The sequence below is a fragment of the Vanacampus margaritifer genome, chromosome 2, assembly GCF_051991255.1.
Source record: "Vanacampus margaritifer isolate UIUO_Vmar chromosome 2, RoL_Vmar_1.0, whole genome shotgun sequence".
NCBI classification, from domain to species: Eukaryota; Metazoa; Chordata; class Actinopteri; order Syngnathiformes; family Syngnathidae; genus Vanacampus; species Vanacampus margaritifer.
Genome location: NC_135433.1, coordinates 2,449,171 through 2,470,922, shown reverse-complemented (window position 1 = coordinate 2,470,922; position 21,752 = coordinate 2,449,171). Strand labels below are relative to the sequence as shown.

Here is a 21,752-nt window from a genome sequence, read left to right as displayed (position 1 = left end):
GTGAGAGATCATCAGGTGTGCCACAGGAAATCATTTATATATGGAAAAAACAAAAAAATACTGTTGCCACTACTTTTGCCACCTTTGGCTTGGACAAACAATGTTACTCCATACATTTTTTTCTCTCACGGTTTTCAATACAGTATTGTAGTTGTGCTATGGACTGTATCTGCTCTAATAATTCCCTCCCACTGAACTCTGCTCAAATTTGAAATCAGGATTAGCGCGCTTGGTTAAAGCTCTGCGTCTGTGAATGAGTCAGTGAACAAGACAGGCAGATAGAGGAAGAGGCGAGGGTGGGGGCAAAGTCAGTCATCCAGCAGCCGCAGGCTTCAGCAGAAGCATCACAGTTGCTGGACAGTGAAGCGGGCTGGGGAGGAAGTGAGCAGTGCGTCAGGCTGAAATGGTCGAAGAGAAAAACAAACAGTAGGAGAGAGAGAGAGAGAGAGAGAGAGAGAGAGAGCGCGAGAAGCAACGCGGCTTTCACCGTGTCATCGGGATAAAAATAATCATATCATGGCACTCTCACCCGTGCCTCCTGAGGGTGTTTTACATTGTTTTACTGTTATGTCTACAGAAAAAAAAAGAGACTTCATTCTGACGAATCAATGCAGTCTCGGTCCAAGGACACATGACGTCTCAAAGATCACGGGAATCTGTAAATCACTCCAGCATCCAAAGGCTCATTTGCAGAGCAGGAAGGGAAGAGCTTGCCTTACTCGTCGAAATGTTAGCCAAGAATTTATGAACATATTGCTGAGCCTCCCTGTGAGAATATAGAATGATTCGATATGAAAAGCAATGAATAGGAATTAGTGGAGGAAAACGGAGCAAAGATGACTTTACTAATGTGTTTTATTGTAATAAAATGGACAGCTTTGAAATTCGGACGACTTGGGTGCTTTTGTAGCAAAACATATTCCTTAGCGCAGTATGTCTGCTAAATGTAGAGGGGGAATGTGAATGTTTTTCATCCATTCATTTTCTGTACTGCTTGTCAAAGGTGGGTTATTGTAATGTCTCAGGAAAAAAGGGGGAAAGATCACCTAAGAGTGGGCATTTACAGAAGTGTGTACTGATGCGTGGAACTGCCAATCTGGAGTCAACGTTTTTGACGTTCGAATATATCTGCAAGTATGTTTTTTTTTTCTTTTTTTTTTTTCTTTTTTTATATTATTTATTTATTTATTTATTTTATTTTTATTTCATTTGTCTCCAATGCTTACAAAACACTACAGACACTTATGTTCATGCTTTATGGTTATGTACTCCGGTTATGTATTTCTGGACTAAAGTCTTAGAAAAACTTTCCGCTATTTTGGACTGTAGGATACCTTTATCTCCAAACTTGTGTTTGCTAGGTGACCTAACAACAACTGACTTACCACATAAACAATTTCAATCTACACTTGTAGCCCTTACTATCGCTAAAAAAACAATTCTTGTTAACTGGAAAAATAAACAAACTCTGAATATCGACCAATGGTCTAACCTCCTCATAAATCACATTTTAATGGAAAAAATATCTGCCTCAAATAAAAACCAAATATCAAGATTTATAGAAACATGGTCTACGTATATAGAATTTTTTAACCTAATTCCGGTTACTTAATTCTGCCTGTTAGCGAGAGCCACTACATCGTGATAACTTACATTGATGTTTCTGCATTTGGCAATTTATTATTATATTATATTATTAGTATGGGATTTTTTTTTTTAATGGGCTTTAGGTGAACTGATGAATACACACACGCTCGCACGAACGCACACACACACACACACACACACACACGCACATACACTTACTCACCCACATACAAAAAAAAGGGTATATATATATATATATATATATATATATATATGTGTGTGTATATGTGTATATATATATGTATAGGTATTTAAAAAAAAAAACATTTATTAAATTTTTTTTAATTGATTTGTTGGATTTTTAAAAAAAAAAAAAAAAAAGGAGAGCAATGATGATGTCAAATCGAATGAACAATACTGAGCTCTCCTGCAAGTATGTTTTAACATACTTGCAATTACCTTCGAACGTATTTAAATCCGCTTGAACGCACTCGCAAGTATGTTCACACGGACGCGCGAGTACGTTTGAACGCTTCTGCGGGTATATTTTAACGTACTTGTAAGTACCTTCGAACGTATTTAAATACCTTTGAGCGTAACAAGTGATTTCATACGTACTCGCGAGTACGTTCAAACGTACCTGCGAGTACCTTCGAACGTACTTGCAAAGTACGTTCAACCGTACTTACAAATACCTTTGAACGTATTCAAATCCGTTTGAACGCACTCGCAAGCATGTTCGAACGTACTCACGAGTACGTTCGAACGCTTCTGCGGGTATGTTTGAACGTATATGCAAGTACCTTCAAATGTATTTAAATAGGTTTGAACATAACAAGTGTGTTCATACGTACTCGCGAGTACCTTCGAACGTACTTGCAAGTACCTTCGAACGTATTTAAATACATTTGAAGGTACTTGCGAGTACGTTCAAACGTACTCACAAATATGTTCGAACGTACTCGCAAGTGCATTTGAACATACTTGTAAGTACCAACGAACATATTTAAATACGTTGAAACGTACTCGCAAGCATGTTTAAACGTACTTGTGAGTTGCAAGTAGCTTCGAACGTTTTTAAATACGTTTGAACGTATCTGTAGTCTAAATGCTACAAATAGCACATTTTCCCATAATGCCGTTATGGTGTGATGTGTTGCTACCCGGTCCGTTTGACGTAAATATGGCACGTTAGCTTACTAGACAGCAAATGTTCATCTGTGAATTTGTACTATATTGTACCTTGCACACGTGTGTAATAATAATAGCAACAACTATTACATGGATTATAATATCATTCCTTAGAAAAGGTGATCAGTTTCCGGTTTCCTGTACTTCAGAGAAGCGCGAAATGTCTCTGAGAAATCGAATAAAATACAAACTACTGTGTAGATAATGGCGGCACGGTGGTTGACTGGTTAGCACGTCCGCCTCCCAGTGCAGAGGACGTGAGATCGAGTCCGGGCTTCGGCCTTCCTGGGTGGAGTTTGCATGTTCTCCCCGTGCTTGCGTGGGTTTTCTCCGGGTGCTCCGGTTTCCTCCCACATTCCAAAAACATGCATGGCAGGTTGATTGGACACTCCAAATTGTCCATAGGTGTGATTGTGAGTATGGTTATTTGTCTCTGTGTGCCCTGCGATTGGCTGGCAACCAGTTCAGGGTGTACCCCGCCTACTGCCCAAAGCCAGCTGGGATAGGCTCCAGCAAACCCCGTGACCCTTGTGAGGACAAGCGGTAAAGAAAATGGATGGATGGATGGATGTGTAGATAATCACATTTCTGTGTTTGAGCATTGAAACCATGGATACCACATTGTAGCTTGCGATGGTCGTTAAACTAACATTGGAGGCGGAGTCGGCGCTCACAAGCGCGGGTACAAGGCCAAGACGCTGCTGATTCACAATCCCCAAAGCTGCAGTTCACAGTTGGATGTAGACTGAAAACGTCTGTGTGGAGGACGGCCAAGAAATTCTGCCAACTGAACTGAATTATAGTACGGTATTTTTTCCCAGCTTTACATAGTAAATAACAACCAGCAACTGGAGGGAGCGTACTATTCATGAGTACAAAGAAAAATCAGCTTTCCAAGGGCTATTTTCAGGGTGCGTATATTATTTGAGCGCAAGTTATTCAAAGTCGCATATATTCACGTTATTGGGAAGTTTCAAGTACTCAACATTCAAGTTTCAAGCAGGTTACCGAAATCAAGCAGTCAGCTCAGTCGCAACAGTATTAGCACTCAGTATATCTACTTATTAGCATTACTTAGCTGTTCTAATAAATTCAACATCTACTTTTGTAAAGGTTCCAAAATCGCACTCCATACTGTCTATGTTGTCTTCTCTTTTTTTTGTTTTTTTTTTTTCTTTTCCTGGAGAGCTCAGTATTGTTCATTCGGTAATTTTACCGATTTGACATGTCCTCGTCATTGCTCTCCTTTTTTTTTCTCTCTTTTTGTGTGTGGGTGATTATGTGTTGTGCGTGTGCGTGCGTGCAAGTGTGTGTGTATTCATTAGTTCACCTAAAACCTATTTTTAAAACAAAAATCCCATACCGTTCACCTAAAGCGAACACTTCCAGCCAGAGTCGTGAGGCCGTCAGGAGACCCGAGGAAGGACCAAAGAAAAGAAAGGAAAATGTTGTCTTCTCAATGAAATGCACAACTCACATGAAACTTAGCTCGTGTTTAACAAGCTATTGGTGAGCTTAATTGTGAAGCTACTGTTGCTTGCTTGTCTTTGTGGGTTCATTAGAAACAGATTAAATGTCGTAGTAGTTCGGTCTCTTAACTATGAGTTGACAACCTTGCACGTTGCCCTTCTCTTTAGCCCCATACGATCAAAAACATCATCTTTGAATCCCGTTGTAATCATATTGGGAGCTGCTTCCTGAAGTGACCTCTGCACTCTGCATCCTTGCCAACTGGTGAGTTGCCAGGTTTGTGTGCACTACACATAAAACAACTCTTTTTTTTTTTCCCCAAACAAAACAAACGGCAGGCTATTTTTTTAAAAGAATGACTGTCAAATGTAAAAGACGCAAGGCTTGCCAAGTATGTAGTTCAAGTCAAAGTCAATTTGAGTCTCTCGTAAATTTCGGCCGAGCAGATGCCAAAAGTGCTGGAGCATATCCCAAGCTCACTTTTGGGTGAGAGGTGGCATTTGGAATGTCTTGCACCGCAACGTCTCACAAGCCCCACACAAGTCATTATAAAAGGCAAGCTCCATTTGAAAAGGCATAAATCATACTTTTTTTGTTGTTAGATATCTGCATCTTTGTTACAGCCATAGCGGAGTTGTAGAGTAACACGGACGTATCTATTGTCATATTTTTAAGAAGGTCTGCAGGGCTTTCAGTTCGAAGATGTTGTCCATGCATCTGCTCGACTAAACACTTCCTATTACTGACAACCCAGAAACCGCCATGCAGCCTTTCGCCAATAACACAGAAGAAAAAAAAAAAAAGAGAAGAGGTGGATATGAAATAATGTTGTAAAGAGTAGAGCAGGGGTGCTCAAGTTGGGTCCTCGAGAGCCCCTATCCAGCCAGTTGTCCATGTTTCTCACCACTAACACACATGATTCATGATCAGGGTCGTTATCAGGCTTCTGCAAAACTTGCTGATGAGCTGATCAATAGATTCAGCTGCGCTGAAAGAGGAAGACATGGAAAACAGGCTGGATAGGGGCTCTCGAGGACCCAACTTGGCCACCCCTGGAGTAGAGTATATATATATATATATATAAAGTTTCCCTACATTTACCACAGTAGTTTCACAATCTGTTCCCAAGGACTGTGTTTGCGACACCGTTAATCTACCAGGCGCTTTTTTCATACAGAATTGTCATATGACAGGAAGCAAAGATGCCCCGCCCACTAATTTCACTCCATCATCTACTGATAATATTTCCTCTGAGCCGCCCAGTGGAGTGACGAAAGCCAGGACAAAGCTTTGGCTCCTGACTCAACTCATCTGTTCTGCTCTGTCAAGGTCTACACTCTGTGACACTGTGGCTATTCATCACAGCGCACACACACTCACACATTCAAGCACACACGCGCACACACACACGCATACATAACTGCGGTCCTGTCACATGGAGGACGTTACATTGATGGACTCATTTCCACACTTACTACCTTTCGCTAAACCCTGACCTCGGCAACCCTGATGTCTTCCGAGATCACATTTTTACATAAACATGATTAATTTCAAACTCTTGCTCAAGGGCACATCAGAAGGCAGACGAACATCATCCAACGACCAAATGACTACATGCCAATAGTCGAACAGTCATTGTGTTCGATTTTTCGGAACGCTAGTGAACAAGACCCTGTAAAAAGAATTTACAGATTTCTTTCTAAATATGTTATACAAATCTAAAGATCCGATCTAAAGATCATCCGGGAGGGACTCAGTGTCGAGCCGCTACTCCTCCACGTTGAGAGGAACCAGTTGAGGTGGCTCGGGCATCTGGTTCGGATGCCTCCTGGACACCTCCCTGGAGAGGTGTTCCGGGCATGTCCAACCGGCGGGAGGCCCCGGGCACGACCCAGGACACGCCGGAGGGACTACATCTCTCGGCTGGCCTGGGAACGCCTGGGGATCCCGTCAGAGGAGCTGGCTGAAGTGGCTGGGGAGAGGGAAGTCTGGGGTCCCTGCTAAAGCTGCTGCCCCCGCGACCCGACCCAGGATAAGCAGTAGATGATGGATGGACGGATGGAAATCTAAAGATAACTACGGAAGACATTTTTGGTACTTCATTTATGTAGCGCTTTTCTAGCCCACAAAGCGCTTTACATTCGACTACTCATTCACCTACTGTACCTGGCGCAGCATCAGGAGCAAGTGTGTGTGTGTGTGTGGGGGGGGGGGGGGGGGGTCAGTATCTTGCTCAAGGATACTTCAACATGCTCACAATGGCATGGGATCGAACCCGCAACCTGAGTTGGGAGACGACCACTCTACCACTGAGCCACGGTGCCCTCCAACAAAACGAGAACTATGAAGCGCTGAATTGTCAAGATCTGCATCAACCTCAATTTTTCCGGATAAAAAAAAAAAATCCAGTGACGCATTTGGGCTGGCATGAGTCACCTTTAAGAACACTTAATAAAAACTTGAGCGCCTTTGTTTGCATCAGTGGTTATCTGGCACAAGTGTGGGTTATTATATTGCTCGACCCATTTCTACCATCGATGCGTGCAGCTAGCTAGCTGGCTATGGCTACGCCGGCAAAATGCATCTCAATCTACAAAACAGCTCGGTGCCGTTTCTTTAACTCTTTGACTGCCAGACGTTTTCAGAAAAAGGATGCCGTGGGTGCCAGCCGATTTAAGCATTTTGACTGATCTTTTGACTGATCTTTCAAGGTCCACAGAAAATTATGTGTTTGGACTATGGAAACACACATACTACCAAATGAAAGATTGGACTCTCATCTTTCATCAGAAAAAAAAGTTTGTTTCTACCTTATTCCGTTTTTGAGTAATCAACAATAGAAAATGGTTAGTTTCACCTCTGTTTTGAAACAAACGTCTTTTAACGTCTTTGGCACTCCTCCATAGGATTTTACTAAACGTTATTTAACGTTTTTGGCAGTCAAAGAGTTAACTCCCAAGGGGGGTAGGTGCATGACGCCGGAGACGAATGTGCCCCCCATCCACCATCCAAGAAGAGCCCCAGAAGCCCTTTTAGCTTGCAAGATGGCTCGTACTGCTTGTTGAGGCAAAGAAAGCCCAGCACCGATTATGGAATAATTAGGTGTGTTCAAGACCACTTTTTTTCAGACCGATACCAGCACTCAATGGACTGATACCTCTCGTACTTTTGATACATAAAATGTTATAGAATAAAATGACAAAAAAATTGTGAACAAAGACCTTTTGTTTCTGACGCAGATAATGATTCACCCATGCGTCAACTTAACGGATTTGGTTTAGCGCCAACTCCTGTCAAGGAGGACTTACAACGGCCATTAAGTAGGGGATTAATGTACGATATTTTGTAACAACTGTTTTACAGTCAAAAGAACAATTCACATGCAAGGAAACACACAGCTGACCTTATTCATTACTCTAATGCTATAGTGGAACCCGGGCCTCTTTATCGAAATCTAACCTCCAGGAGTGATTTTAAGTGGCCTTGGAGAAGATTGATGACTATGTGCAGAGATGTGCCAAGCAGGCCGTGCAGTTTCTGGGTGCGAGGTGCAGAAAGGCAGCGGCGGTTTAATTGTCAGGAGGGATGTGAAGAAAAAAAAAAAACAGCATCCATCATTTTACACGGCGTGCCCCCGGGTTCCTAATACACATTCTCTCGCTCTCTTTCTCTCCGACTCATGGGGTCAAACAGAATTCAGGTGAGTCCACTCTGAGAATCCCACAAGCCTTAAAGTGACACCGTCTTTGAGTTAGTTTCTCACCACTTAACATTCATTTTAATGAGCAAAAGTTTCGCTTTAAGAAATGTAAACGATATTCACAGTGATGAATTCCATCTATGTGAACTTTCCTTTATCCTCCCCCCCCCCCCCCCCCCAGGTGCTTAAAATAGTGGCACAGCTCAGCTGGAGAGAGTATGAGGTGTTTAATAATAAGAACGAGGCATCTATTTGAGAGGAGCCGTTTAATTGTTCAAATGTTTGTGTAAATGTGGAGCTTGAGACATTGACGGGGCGATTGAGAATCGCTAAATCCGTGTGACGGGGGAATGGATTGTGTAACTGCCTCACATTAGCACTTTATATCGGCATGTCCGATTACTCTTGGGTCCTAATCCTATCAATAATGTAGTGCAGTTAGATGGTGAAGTGTTTATTCCCTACCTGAGTGATCTTTAAAGGTAAGTTACGACGATAAGTCGAGGATTTCACTCTTCAAATTTGCAAGTGATTATAAAAGGTATGTCTGAGGCAGTTTCAAGAGGGACATTGATTCAATTAGTACAATGGCATATTCTAAATATGTATTTTTGGGGGGAGGGGATGTAATATTGTGAGAAAAAAAAATCACAAATGTATGAGAAATAAACTTGCAGATTTGTGACATTACAAAAAGGCAAGTTTGCAAGAGAAAAAAACTCATACATTTATGAGATATAAACTTTTTAATTTTACCGATTTGACATGTCATCATCATTGCTCTCCTTTTTTTCTTTTTTTTAAAAAATAAAAATACAATATATATATATGTATATATATATACGTATACATATACATATACAGTATATATATACATATATATATGTATATATATATGTATATGTATATATATATATATATGTATATAAATATACATATACATATATATATACATATATACATACATATATATATATATATATACACATATATATATATACGTATATATATATATATATATACATATATATATATATATATATACATATACATATATATATATATATACATATATATATATATATATATATATATACATATATATATATACATATATATATATATATATATATACATATACATATATATATATATACATATATATATATATATATATATACATATACATATATATATATATACATACATATATATATATATATATATATATATATATATATATATATATATATATATATATATATATATATGTATATATATACAGTATATATATTAAAAAGGTGGTTAGGCTATCCATCCATCCATCCATCTTTTAATCGCTTATTGCTCACAAGGGTCGCGGGGGACCTGGAGTCTATCCCAGCTGGCTTCGGGCAGTAGGCGGGGTACACCCTGAACTGGTTGCCAGCCAATCGCAGAGCACACAGAGACGAACAACCATCCACACTCACATACACGCCTAGGGACAATTTAGAGTGTTCATTTAACTTGCTGTGCATGTCTTTGGAATGTGGGAGGAAATGGGAGAACCCGGAGAAAACCCACGCAGGCACGGGGAGAACATGCAAACTCCACCCAGGAAGCCCAAAGCCCGGACTCAATCTCACGTCCTTTGCACTGGGAGGCGGACGTGCGAACCAGTCAGCCATCATGGTGGTTAAGATAATGGAACAATTTTTATCAAATGAAAAGGCAGAATGGAGACGGATTTCTAAATTTTACTAGTTACACACGCCAAGCTACAGCGTCAACACTTCCCAACTTCCTAATCAGCTGACTAACACTAACCAATCAGAAGCTAGCAGACTTTAGGTAAATGCAAGTGACAGCAGATTCAACACATCAATTTAGCGACTTATACCCAACGCTTCAAAGTGCGAATGTTTATTACTATTATGTCTTTTGAAAACCAGACCAGAATTAGAAGATTTAGCGCAGTAGACATCTTGCTAGCAGACTGTTTACATGCGCCTAGCATGGCTGGCTGGCTGGCCGGCCGAGTTTGACCCCCTCGCGAGACTCATGAATATTAATTAAGTGTGGTGGTGACATATATCTTGCGGTACCCCATTGACTCGCAAATATACAAGTTTTTTTCTCGCAAATTTGCCACTTTGTAATGCCGCAAATATACAACTTTTTGGTCGTAAATTTGTGAGTTTTTTGGGGGAATATTACCCCCCTCTAAAATATATATATATATGCCATTTCAGCAGTAAGAAGTGACTATTTTGCCTAGAAGTAATTAATTTTCATTTACAATTAATACCTATAAAAACTAAAATTTTCCACTTGCTGTTGACTGAAATGTATTGATGTGAGAAAATGTATTATGCACTTAAGTTACAATAACATAATGGCTGGAATTTTTTTTGGGGCGTACTCACTGACCATACTGATGTTCATTTTTTTTTTGCTGCTGTATATTTAATTAATTTGGCGATTTGTTTCATTTTCAACCCACTTCACGTGGGTTGGTTTATCTAAAGAATAAAGCCCCAGCAGGTCTGTGTGAGTGTTTGTTCGTGAACTGTGGTTGACAGTCGCTTCTGTGTGTTTTATTGTTCTCCTGAAGTTCAATAAACAGCTGAAAAGACGGAGTATGTTCTACCGACTTGCAATCGAAATGCTAATGCTGCAGTGTAGCAAACTAAACTGAACTCCAGTGGTGCCTTGAGATACAAATCACCTGACTTGGGAGTTTTACAAAGGCTATTTATTTTATTTTATTTTTTTGCTTTAGCTTGCTTGCAAGTGCTTTAAGTGTGCAGTGAATTCAACTCAGTTCACTTCACAGCAAGCAGCAAATTGGCATGTGAACAAATCTTCACAAAAGAGGCTTCAAGCTGTTTAACACCACTCACAGTTCACGTTTAGTCTCACACTAAAACTAAGCAAACTACACCTTGAGCATTTAAAACAACCACATTGCTTTGCTTTAAAGTCCACTAATTTAATGCTATCACACAACATTACTCAACAAAGACATAGACATAACACTTTTGTTTTTGCTTCCATTTTTTTATGAGATGAACTCAAAGATCTAAAACTTCTTCCACATACACAAAGTCACCATTTCTCTCAAATATTGTTCACTAACAATGATAGTGAGCACTTCTCCTTTGCCGAGATAATCCATCCCACCTCACAGGCGTTCCATATCAAGACGCTAATTAGACACCATGATGAGTGCACAGGTGTGCCTTAGACTGGCCACAATAAAAGGCCACTCTGAAAGGTGCAGTTTTTATTTTATTGGGTTGGGGAAAGTCCCCAGACGCCCCAACAAATATTTTTGTTGAGTATATGTGGACTAATGAATAGCATCTACTATATGTGGCAGAGAATGCTTTAAGAAATGGATTTTTAAACACCAACAGCTCAGCAACACATGCATATATTCTAATTCTAACATTGCTGTACCTCACTGAGTCACTTTGAGTAGTTTAGCACAATTCATCTTTGTTTCTGTCGGCGTATTGTAGTGCCTCAAGTGAACCACAACACCATCAATGACCTTACCTGAAGAAAAAAAACGGAATATTATCTACTGTATCTCAAAGAAAGAGGGGTCACAAAGGCTGCACGTCACGCCGCCTCAATTAGAATAATAAATGCAGGACGTTATTGACCCAAAAAAACCCCAGCGCGACATGAAACAGTACGCTCATGAAACCACTCCGATATTTACAGAGCCTGTGAAATCATCTGTAAGGAAATGCTGCAGGCACATGCGGAAATCTACTGAGGAAAACCAGCATACACGCAAGTTCCACTAATGCCGTCATCATCAACAAAAAAGTCGAAATTAGTGACATCCATGCAACATGACTCATTTCCTTCCTCCTGTTTTCTTTCCGGAGGATCGGTTCACACACATGAGGCCATTGTCTCTTTTGGTGCTAATTCACCACTTCACCATGCAGAAGAGTCCGCATTATCTCGGATGGCAGGAGAGCGAAGGCCTCTCCCTTCTCCTCTGCTCACGTATCCCACTACGGTCTATTTCTGTCCAGCAGAGTGCATCTGACGTCTCTCCCTGCGCTAAACACATGAGGCCGGTCACTCAGTAATGGGCATTCGACTGAAGATCCCGCCACAAACCAACACAATGTGATTAATTGTTTTTTTTTTCCTCTCTCCATTGGACCCCATTATGTTTCCCACCTCAATCAATGCGGATGTGATGAGTTTCTAAATATTAACCCACCCCCCCCCCACCAACTGTCATTACAATGATGAGATGTTATTTATATGTACAAAAGCAATTAAGTAATGAGACTTGAATGATTATTGGGTGCGAGGGTTGGCGGTGGAGTGTGAAAAGGTCAGCGGGGAAAAGGAGCGAAGGGAGCAGAGGCGAGGAGGGAGGAGATTATTTACAAAATTCATCTGGGAAATTGCTGAGTCACTGGAAGGGTAAAAGCTGCAAACCAGCTCTCTTTCTCCTTTCCGTCTCTTCCTCGTCCAAAAGCCCCACGCTAAGGCGCACGTGTCCTCAGCGCACCCTGCCATCAGCACCAAACGCGCACGGGGCGTACAAACAGCACCGAAATACACTCCCCTCTGAAGAGATTTGAACAGTGAGGACAATTCCTTTGTTTTTGCCGCAGACCTTTTGGCATCGACGTTAAAAGACGGAAACGAGACAAGAGATCAACGATGATCCACTGCATTGATTATTACACCCCCACCCACCCCCCGCCAAAAAAAACCAAAGAAAGTCTATGCTCATGCAGTTTGAGATGCGCAGACTACTATTTAATTAAACTACGGATACATAACCAATACTCAAATCTGTCTATGAGTGAAAAACAAGCAATTGTGAAGCTGACAGAAGACGGAAAATCACGAGACAATCATTGGTCAAGCTAATTACAACCTTTTGCAATGTCTTGAAGAAGAACAAAAACATTGGTTAATTAACTCATTCACAGCCGTGCACATTTATATTAGTAAAATGGAAAACCATTTACTGCCACAGACGTATGTCTTCGTCAAGAAGGTTTTTTAACGGGTCCATCTACAGTGTAGACGAGGAATTGCATCAGTTTGTAGTTAAAGGGATACTTGACTCATTGAGCACTTTTCAGCAGTAAAAAGTTCATATTTTGTCCAGAGTGGAAAGATTTCAAAACACGTCCCCCCCCCCCCCCCCCAACCCCCCGTACGCGTCCGTCTGGACACCATATGCAGGATACTCCTCCAGTGATGACGTCATGGTCGCAGCTCGATGGCGACGCATTGAAGACGTATGCGCCAATTCTCGCGTATCTGCCCGCAAACTGTCAGTCTGTCAACAACAATGGCGGATAGTCGTGTCGTAGTCGTTTTGCTCAGCCTCCTTAGCTTGCTTATGCTTTTGCAGCAGAATATTTTGCTTCTTTAATTCCCACGTTTGACAAGTGGTGTTGTACTTGAATCACCCGACATTGTCACTTCTCCTGTGTTCGTCTTTTTCATGTTGTGTTGATACATGCAAAGCTATGTTTGTTCTGTAGATTGCAATAAAGTTTTTTTAAAAAAGTGTTTGTCTTCTTCGCCGATTATTCTTCTACAGCGCCACTCCAGACTTGGCATATACATTACAGTCGTTAAACGTCCTCCCGTGTCTTCTTTTCTTTTGAAATGCTTCTGTGCGTACGAGATTTGTTTGAGGAACCAAGCCGGCTTTGCTTCCGTCTGGACGGGACCTCAGTTTGCTGACCAAACACCGAAAACAGGTGGGCCACGATTGGTCGTTACCTACTTTCTCAGCACAGGTGATGTCCTCTTCAGTCAACAGCAAGTGGAAGAAGTCGTTTTTAAAGGCATTAATTGTACAAGAAAAATTATGAAGTTTAAAAAAAAAAAAATCATTCTGGACAAAAAAACTTGTTACTATTGAAAATGGCTCAATGAGTCAAGTATCCCTTTAAGGTAAGCACAGCCTTTGAGTGGAAGATTGGGTTAGGGGGCGAACCAATTATATACACTCTAAAAACAGTTGGGTCAAAAATAATCCAATTTGGGCAGATCCACTACTTGGACCCATTTGACCCAATTTTCTTAAAATTTCGGTGTCGTTTTTTTACAACCTTACTCAATTTTTGCCATTGTTGGAGATTGTACATACACATATTTACCACAGGAAGTAAATAAAATAGAGTTAACTGAGTTAATTTTTTGAAACGCTTTAAATGATTTAAAATATATATATATATTATTATTATGTGTGTACCCTATTTAAGGCAATAGAACAATGTGACTTATCCAAGTCAATTATAAAAGAAGGTAATCATGATTAAAACTATATAATATAATAAAATATAATCATAAATAGCTTTGAAGTTAAAATACAGAATTTCAAAGTATTTCTATGTTTGCACTGGCATACAGTTGTTTTTCCATGATAGGTTTAAGGTTAAGATATAATATAATAAAATAACATATATGAGTTACATCATTCTTTCCCTCTCAAATCAGACAATCATTTGTAAATACTGTTAAATATATAACTCACCAGAGATCCTTTAAGCATGTAGCGGTCACAATGAAGCCAAAGTTGACTTGAATTCAGTCAACGGTATGAGCTGTGGATTGGCGGAGCAGCTCCACCTGCTGGAATACTTGAAGCCTATAAAATGGGAACGTCAGGAGGATGAGGGGTTCTTATACGTCAATATTAAGAATACCCTAAACCTGCATAGAGAGACAACATGTAGACTGCAAACACACTCACACACACATGCTATAGTAGCATATACTGTAGTAGCAAGTAGCATCACTTTTCAGACACGTATGTTGCAGCAATGACATCTCATCCCTCTCAAGGTATCATGCTTCCATTCACATTGGGCATGTGGCTAATAATAGAGATACATAATCAATGGACACACATATGTAGACACACTAACCTTGGGTTGACTTTACAACTCCGTAAGTGTATCGTCTCACTACAACAACAACAAAAAAGCATCTCTCATTGGATGTGAGTCATGTGAGACTATAACGTGTCCAGTGAGGAGAAGACAAAGACGATTGGGGCTTGCCAGTTCATTCCTATAGAAAGCAGACAAGGGTTTAGGTCTTTTCTGTAGCTCTGACAACAAGGACAGAGGAGGTAACCTTGGATGGCGGACAGCTTTGTGTTGATACAACACTGGGATGCTCACAAAGGCTTTCAGCTTTGCAGTCAAACAACACTGACTCACACCTGAAAGCAATTCCATCTGTAGGCGAATAATCTGAAAAATATCTGATCAAAATGTTTTAGACCACAGTCTCTTTTATTTTCAGGTAGAGATAATGAAAAGGACAGTTACCTTTTTTTTTTTTTCACGTCCTTAACGTCAATGAATAGTTCATTCAGATTGTGACTGTGAATGCTTCAATAATCAACCACTAAATGCTGTGCAATGTTTAACTACAGTATATAGTAGAATATTTTTGCATTTAATCTTTAGGAACTGTTCATTTTTTAAATTCTATTCAAATAAATTTTTATTCAACTTAATGAGCAATATATTTTAATTGAATCATTACTTTACTTTTTTCTATATTTAAGCACAGTGGTCATGTACTGTGACTAATGTTGCAGTGACTTACAACAATATTACATTATAGTATTATATTACTTAAATTGGAGAACCACTAATTTATTCATTATCAATCAATGCGTGTTTTTGGTTGCTTACTGTCAGTGTCAGGTGGTGACTGTGCACAGTGGTTCAGTTTAAATAAACTGTGCAAGGATCTTCTTGTTCCCCTCAAATGTTGCAGTTAAATAAGCACCCAAAGCTGCCCCATAATACATTCACTCAATCCATCAGCTCGACCCCGCCCCCTACTTCATTGGCTTCCTGTAGATGTTGTGTTCACTGTGACATCTAGTGGCGAAATTGTTTGACCTCAACGCAAAACTGCGCCCAGGAAGACGACCTGCGAATCAAAACCATGATAAAATAATGTATGTATATACAGTATAAATAAACAATACCACATTAGCAAATCTACAGGCAAGCACACATACTAGCTAAACAATACTGCTACATTTATGGTTGCGTTTGTTTTCAGTAAATAATTAACATATGTCAGCTATGTTACATTAATAGTTATTATCATTAGAGATACATATATATTTTTATTTTTTACAAAATGGCACATACTGTTTGATAATAAGGGTTAAAAATAGACGTTTTCTGATAAAGCACAAGACTCCACCTAAATCCGGAAATGCTATAGTACGTCAAAGCAGCGTCGGTCCCAGAATGCATCAGGAATGTGTGTATAGATCTTGGGAATTGTAGTCCTTAAATCCGTTTCCTTATTTAGCCTACGGTAGGTGGTGGAATCTGCTCTTCAAAGAAAAACACACGTGAAAAATATTGATCAGGTAGGTCAAACATCACATTCTATCAGCTCTCACCTGACAAACACGTCGAGATGCTTTAAAATGTTGATTATTTCCTCACCACTTATCCTTATTTTACCCATTTAAAATTGTAGCTACAGTCCGGGTAGAAAAATCACCGCTTACATGGCGATGCGTTTCCTTTTGTTTAGTTAGCTTACTTGGAAAATGTTGGCGCGACATTCCAATTTAATTTCTTACTCTGTTCACTTCATAAAAGACGTCGGGTTTAATTACGATTGTCTCCAGACTGTCCCATTTTCACAGTGCTACTTATTCCCGACGACACGTCGACATTAAATGTAGTTGGCTAACGTTAGCCATTGTGAAGTTAGACATTTATTTGCGAGGCAGACTTGTGTAATGTGTACAAATGTATAACCCGTGAGCATTGGCACGGCGCTACAGTAGAATAATAGCATTAGCAATGAGCTTTTACAGTGCATGTTTACATCCGGACACTTGGCTGATTTGCATCTACAAGGTACAGTTAGTTTACATTATTTTCAAGTGCGTGCGTGTACAATCCACTTAAAGTACATTTAACAAAAAAAAAATGCACGTCCAGTAATTTAAGTTGTCAACCTGTAGATAAGTTAAAATTGCATGCACTCAATTTTGCTTATATAGTAAGATTTGAAAAGATACACAGATCTGCTAAGTTTTTTTTTTATGGTGGGGGGGGGCAGGGGGGCTGTCAGCTGTCTGCGTCATGATCATTAACTGGTGTCTTTTGTGTCTTGAAGGGTTGTGTGACTTTATGGAAACATGTCAAAGAAGCGGGGCAGGTAATTTCACCCAGCAAGTTTTGTTTCAGTTTGCGAGTTGCTGAAAGATTGTAAAAAACATTCTTTGTTTGAATTTGATTTGTAAAGGGAACCTGGTTAAACATAAATAAAAATGCAGAATTCACATGTTACGGATGTTGAGCCCAAAAATTTGATCCATCAATTTTCGATCCAGCGCATGTTCATTAAGCTATCCCAGCTGACTTTTAGTGAAATGTCAGGGTACACATTGGAATATTTGACACTGTAATGCTCTGACAGGAAGCGTAGCAGCGAAGAGTTGAGCGAGAGCTCAGCCTCCACCATGAGCCCCGACCCGGACAACCTGTTGGGTCGCAGAATCCAGCACAACTGGAGGGAGAAAGGCAACGTGACCAAGTGGAAAGGCACGGTTCTGGAGCGGCTGACCGTCAACAGCTCCCTTTACATGGTCAAATACGACGGCTTCGACTGCGTCTACGGCATCGAGCTGTTCAAAGACAGCCGTGTGTCAAATCTGCAGGTGTTGGCCGAGAAAGTGGGTAAGTGTCATTTTTCTGTTCTTTGTTTTCTCTCTTTGGAAAATGAGTTCAGTCTGATTCACACTAGGAGTGTGACGATATCACGATAAATCGTGATACTTTGCCTCCGATAGATTATCCATACGCCTACGCAAGTATCGCGATATTTGTAGTTAATATAGAACCACTATAACGGCTCCATAGTTCATTACTTATTGAGCAATTACTTGGCAGGCCACTAGCGGGAGCACCTCAATAAGAGTGGCGGGGAAATGTATGGAAGTCTTCAGGTGAAGAAGACTCATGAGCTTACTTTTACTTGTGTAAGACATTTATTGTCTGTACAGCAACTGACTCCGTTTTGCATACATAACATTTTAAAACATATGTTATGGTTCGACTTTTTGAAGCACACGATTTCTGAGGAATATTCATATTGATTTAATTGGATTTAATATTTAAGTCATTTTATTGATTTACTTGAGCAGAAAAAATCGTCACAGTTCATAAAATGAAGCAATTCACTATGTAACTGACATGACAATAGTGTTTAATAAAAACACAAATTTGTTCACAGAAAGTGCTCACTGTGAAGAAGACATCAGTTTTAATATTTTGTTTCAGTGAAGGTACAAAAAGAAAGTAATTTTCTCATTAAAAGAAAACATCAATTCATGTCTTGAGTAGTTTTATCGTAGATTTATTACCTGACCAATATATCGATAATCGCGGCATCGTCATATCGTGAGATAATCGTTATCGTGAGGTACCCAGAGGTTACCACCCCGAGTTTACACGGCAAGTTTTTTAAATTGTTGGCCAATTTCCAAACTGTGAGAAGACGCTACATGTGAAGAGAAAAAAAATCACGGGAGTAGCAGTTTTGAATGGACTGTGTGTGGTGTGCCAATGAACGGACCGCACACACGAGCCAAGTTCATTCATGAACGTGACGGGAACTCTCACGAAACTTCTTGAGATTAAACGTGACTTCCGAGTCAATAAACATGCAGGAACGTTTGGTTTTCAGACGAAAAAAAAAGCGGCATAAAAAGAGAAGGCGTTTGTTTAAAGGAGTGTAAAGGCCTCGATACACCAATCCAGCGTCGGGAAGTCGGGACAGCGTTGGGCCGACGGCATGCGCCGTCTGATCGGTGTATAAATTACTGTCGTGAAGTCGGATCGAGTTGGGATACGTCGGGGCGGCGTTTCCAGCAAATTCCACCTGTTGAATCGGCGTCAGGCGTCGGGGGGGCATTTGATCACTGTGATTGGCTGTTAGCTATCAAATCAGCGCACAGGGCAAGAAGAGCAAGTGACAACGCGGATAAACAGTACGCAACTCAATGTTTTTTCAGGACAGCACACGTAAATATTAAAGTCTCCTATAAATAGGATATGACCATATTTCAGCATGGTTTCGGCAAGAAGATTTGTAAGGTCGTTTAAAAAGTCCTTATTGTATTTTGGAGGTCGGTAAATGGCACAGCACAGCAAAGTGACAGTTTGGCCGACTTCAAAGAAGGTGGCTTCAAAGCTGCTATCGATGCGGTATCGTTTACATTTAAATTTGTATTCAAATTTTTTTTAACAGTCGCCGTTCCTCGGCCCGACGTCCTCGTAGCGTCCAAGTAAGCACAGTCAGGCGCTAGTAATTCAATCATAGCGGTGGACTCACCAGCGACAGTCCAGGTCTCCGTCAGACGGAGGAAATCCAAGTTGGAAAGGAAAAAGTCCCTCAAAATAAGCATTTTGTTTGTCAATGACCGCGCATTTAACAGCGCGGTCCTTGTGGGAGCAGCAGGGGTGCACGGCCCTCCCGTCCGGCGGTCTCGAGGAAGCTCCTTCAGAAGCTGGAGGTCGGCACCGCGTCCAAAACGCGCTGGGCAGCACGACCGAAGCTTTTCGGGTGAACCGACGATCGGTAGCAGCCAGGACTCGACAGGGTCCAGGATACGCCACAACGGAGTACATCCATTCGTTCGGGAACGAGAAGGGGACGGACGACGCTTGCTCCAGCGCCCGTTTTCGCTTCACCAGCTGGCCGCTGCGTTTAGCCGGCGCCGCTTTCAACACCGGTATGAGTTGTTTACGTTTTTATATCCCGCCCTCGTAAAGAGGTTGCCAGTTGCCTTTAGGAATAATGACTACCGCCGCCGATGGTACGGAGGGGAATTACTTCTCGCACATGCGCTGAGGGTACGTAATAGTCGGTGTCGGTGTGTATTTACGTTATTTTTCTTCGTGACGTGCCAACGTGTGGCCGCGTCGGTCACATTTGGCCGACGTAGGATTGGTGTATCTCGTATAAAAAAATTTAAAAAAACGAGTGTAATAGTGCAAGCACGGACTTTCTGCTGCGTCAAGACTGTTTTGATTTTGGATTCCTCGCCGACTCTTTTTCTGATTGGCTGCACGTCACCGTCAACCGGCTGCGGGGCACACCGCACACGGAGCAAAGTTGGGCCAAAACAAACCAACATGTTGAATCTCGCCGATTTCAAATCAGAGGTCCTTCTGAGGGCCGATATCGGTATGAGCCGTGTGTTGTCGACACACACGGCAGGATTATCTGTTCAAGATTATCAGTTGCGTGTCGGCGCGTCCTTACGATTGTCGGGAGGGGAAATTGGGAAATGTGAAATGCGTTTTTTTAGTAAGTGTTCACATTACCTATTAATTGCGACCTCAGTCTGTGTTGTTTGGACGTAATGCGTCCCCAAAGTGACCCGCATGCGCAGATGAAGATGCGTCACTCGCAACGTTGTGTTTGCGGACGTTCCAGCGTGTCGGGCCGCTGACTTTTCAGTCAGTCGTCGGGGCTCATATCAGTATCTTGGTAATAATATTTTGTGAAAATGAGACGAGCCTGTTCGAGCGCCTCATCTCACAGCAACCTCTCCTTTTTTTTTTTTTCTCCCCTAACAATGACGTCACGTCATTGCCGCCGCTAAATAAATGAGCCATCAGCGTGGCTACATTACTAATATCACCACCACAAATGTCATCTTTGTACTTCGTGTTTCGAGTGGGATTAAATTAAACTCAAATATAAAGTCCTAACTGTTACTCGAAACAACTTTGCCGATTCACGTACTCCCGAGCGGATGCGTCAAGACGGTTCGAGCATAAATCAAACTTAATGCCCGCCGCTCGCCGCAGAGCGCATATTGGACTTTTGACGTCCTGCAAAAATTTGGATACGTATATCCGATCTAGGACCACATATGAAAGTGACCCAGGTTGCATATGAAAAAAGATATGAAAAAATTGGAGTTGAGCCATTCAGACTGACATAATAATAATAATAATAATAATAAAAAAAAGTCAAATACAGGTCGCATTTGCCTGCAGTGTGAACGTAACCTTAGCTAGTTTGGTACTTAAGTACTGGCACTCAATCAGAATAGCTTTATTGTGATTGTATCAACAAAATAGAACAGACACAATCCGTCCAAGAGACCAACAATGGTGTGTCTTCACCTTTTTATAGCTCCCCGTTTTTGCAAATAAGCTCATGTAATGGGACCGCACCCTAACCCAAACCCGGGTGGGGAAGGCTGGCTGTGTTTTTTAACTTTTTTTATTTCCGTGCATCATCCAATACAAGGCAATTTGAGGTCATCCGTTGGCATCTCCATCTACTGCCCTCCTTACCTATTGTTAGACTGAAAAAAAAAAATACAGAGAAACTCCTCTGCATCGCCCCCGCCCACCACTTTGACGACCACGTTGGAGGTCCCCACGCCACTGATCGCTATTCCCGTTGCATGCCTTGTGCACATTACGGCGTAAAGAGGAAGAGCTGATTGTTGCACAAAGCTCTCCTCGTTCGTGCTTTGTCAGCATTCCCTCCATCTGAAGAGTTTCCAGGTTAGCAGGCTCATGAAGCTGTCGTGTCCCCCCCCCCCCCCCCCCCCCCCGCAGTGAATAACAAGATCAAGGTGCCCCCCGGGGCGGAGGAGCTGGTGGGCCGGGCGGTGGAACATCTGTTTGAGAAGGAGGACGGTGAGAAAAACGAATGGCGAGGCATGGTGCTGTCCCGGGCCCCCGTCATGACCCACTGGTATTACATCACCTACGAGAAGGACCCCGTGCTCTAC

The 21,752-nt window shown here is 41.2% G+C and overlaps 1 protein-coding gene and 1 long non-coding RNA gene across 3 annotated transcripts in view; one reads left to right on the top strand and one right to left on the bottom strand.

Moving 5' to 3' along the window:
* The window catches only part of LOC144043707 (uncharacterized), a 63,543-nt gene extending 48,393 nt beyond the window's left edge, over positions 1–15,150 (bottom strand). Inside the window, exons 1-2 of the long non-coding RNA XR_013291150.1 lie at positions 14,866–15,150; positions 14,472–14,585 (exon numbers count right to left, since the gene is read on the bottom strand). This is a non-coding gene — a long non-coding RNA (uncharacterized LOC144043707). The remainder of the gene's footprint in view (positions 1–14,471; positions 14,586–14,865) is intronic.
* Positions 15,151–16,276: 1,126 nt separating this feature from the next.
* LOC144043706 (spindlin-1-like) overlaps positions 16,277–21,752 on the top strand; it is a 14,347-nt gene continuing 8,871 nt past the window's right edge. Inside the window, exons 1-4 of one of the 2 annotated variants that reach the window (XM_077557617.1) lie at positions 16,277–16,343; positions 17,108–17,149; positions 17,411–17,670; positions 21,577–21,752. The exon at positions 21,577–21,752 is cut by the window's right edge and continues 58 nt beyond it. In XM_077557617.1, the coding sequence (XP_077413743.1) occupies positions 17,130–17,149; positions 17,411–17,670; positions 21,577–21,752 (456 nt within the window). In that variant the 5' untranslated portion in view covers positions 16,277–16,343; positions 17,108–17,129. Of the gene's footprint in view, positions 16,344–16,372; positions 16,846–17,107; positions 17,150–17,410; positions 17,671–21,576 lie in introns of those variants that run through there. The other variant, XM_077557618.1, reaches the window with a different exon arrangement.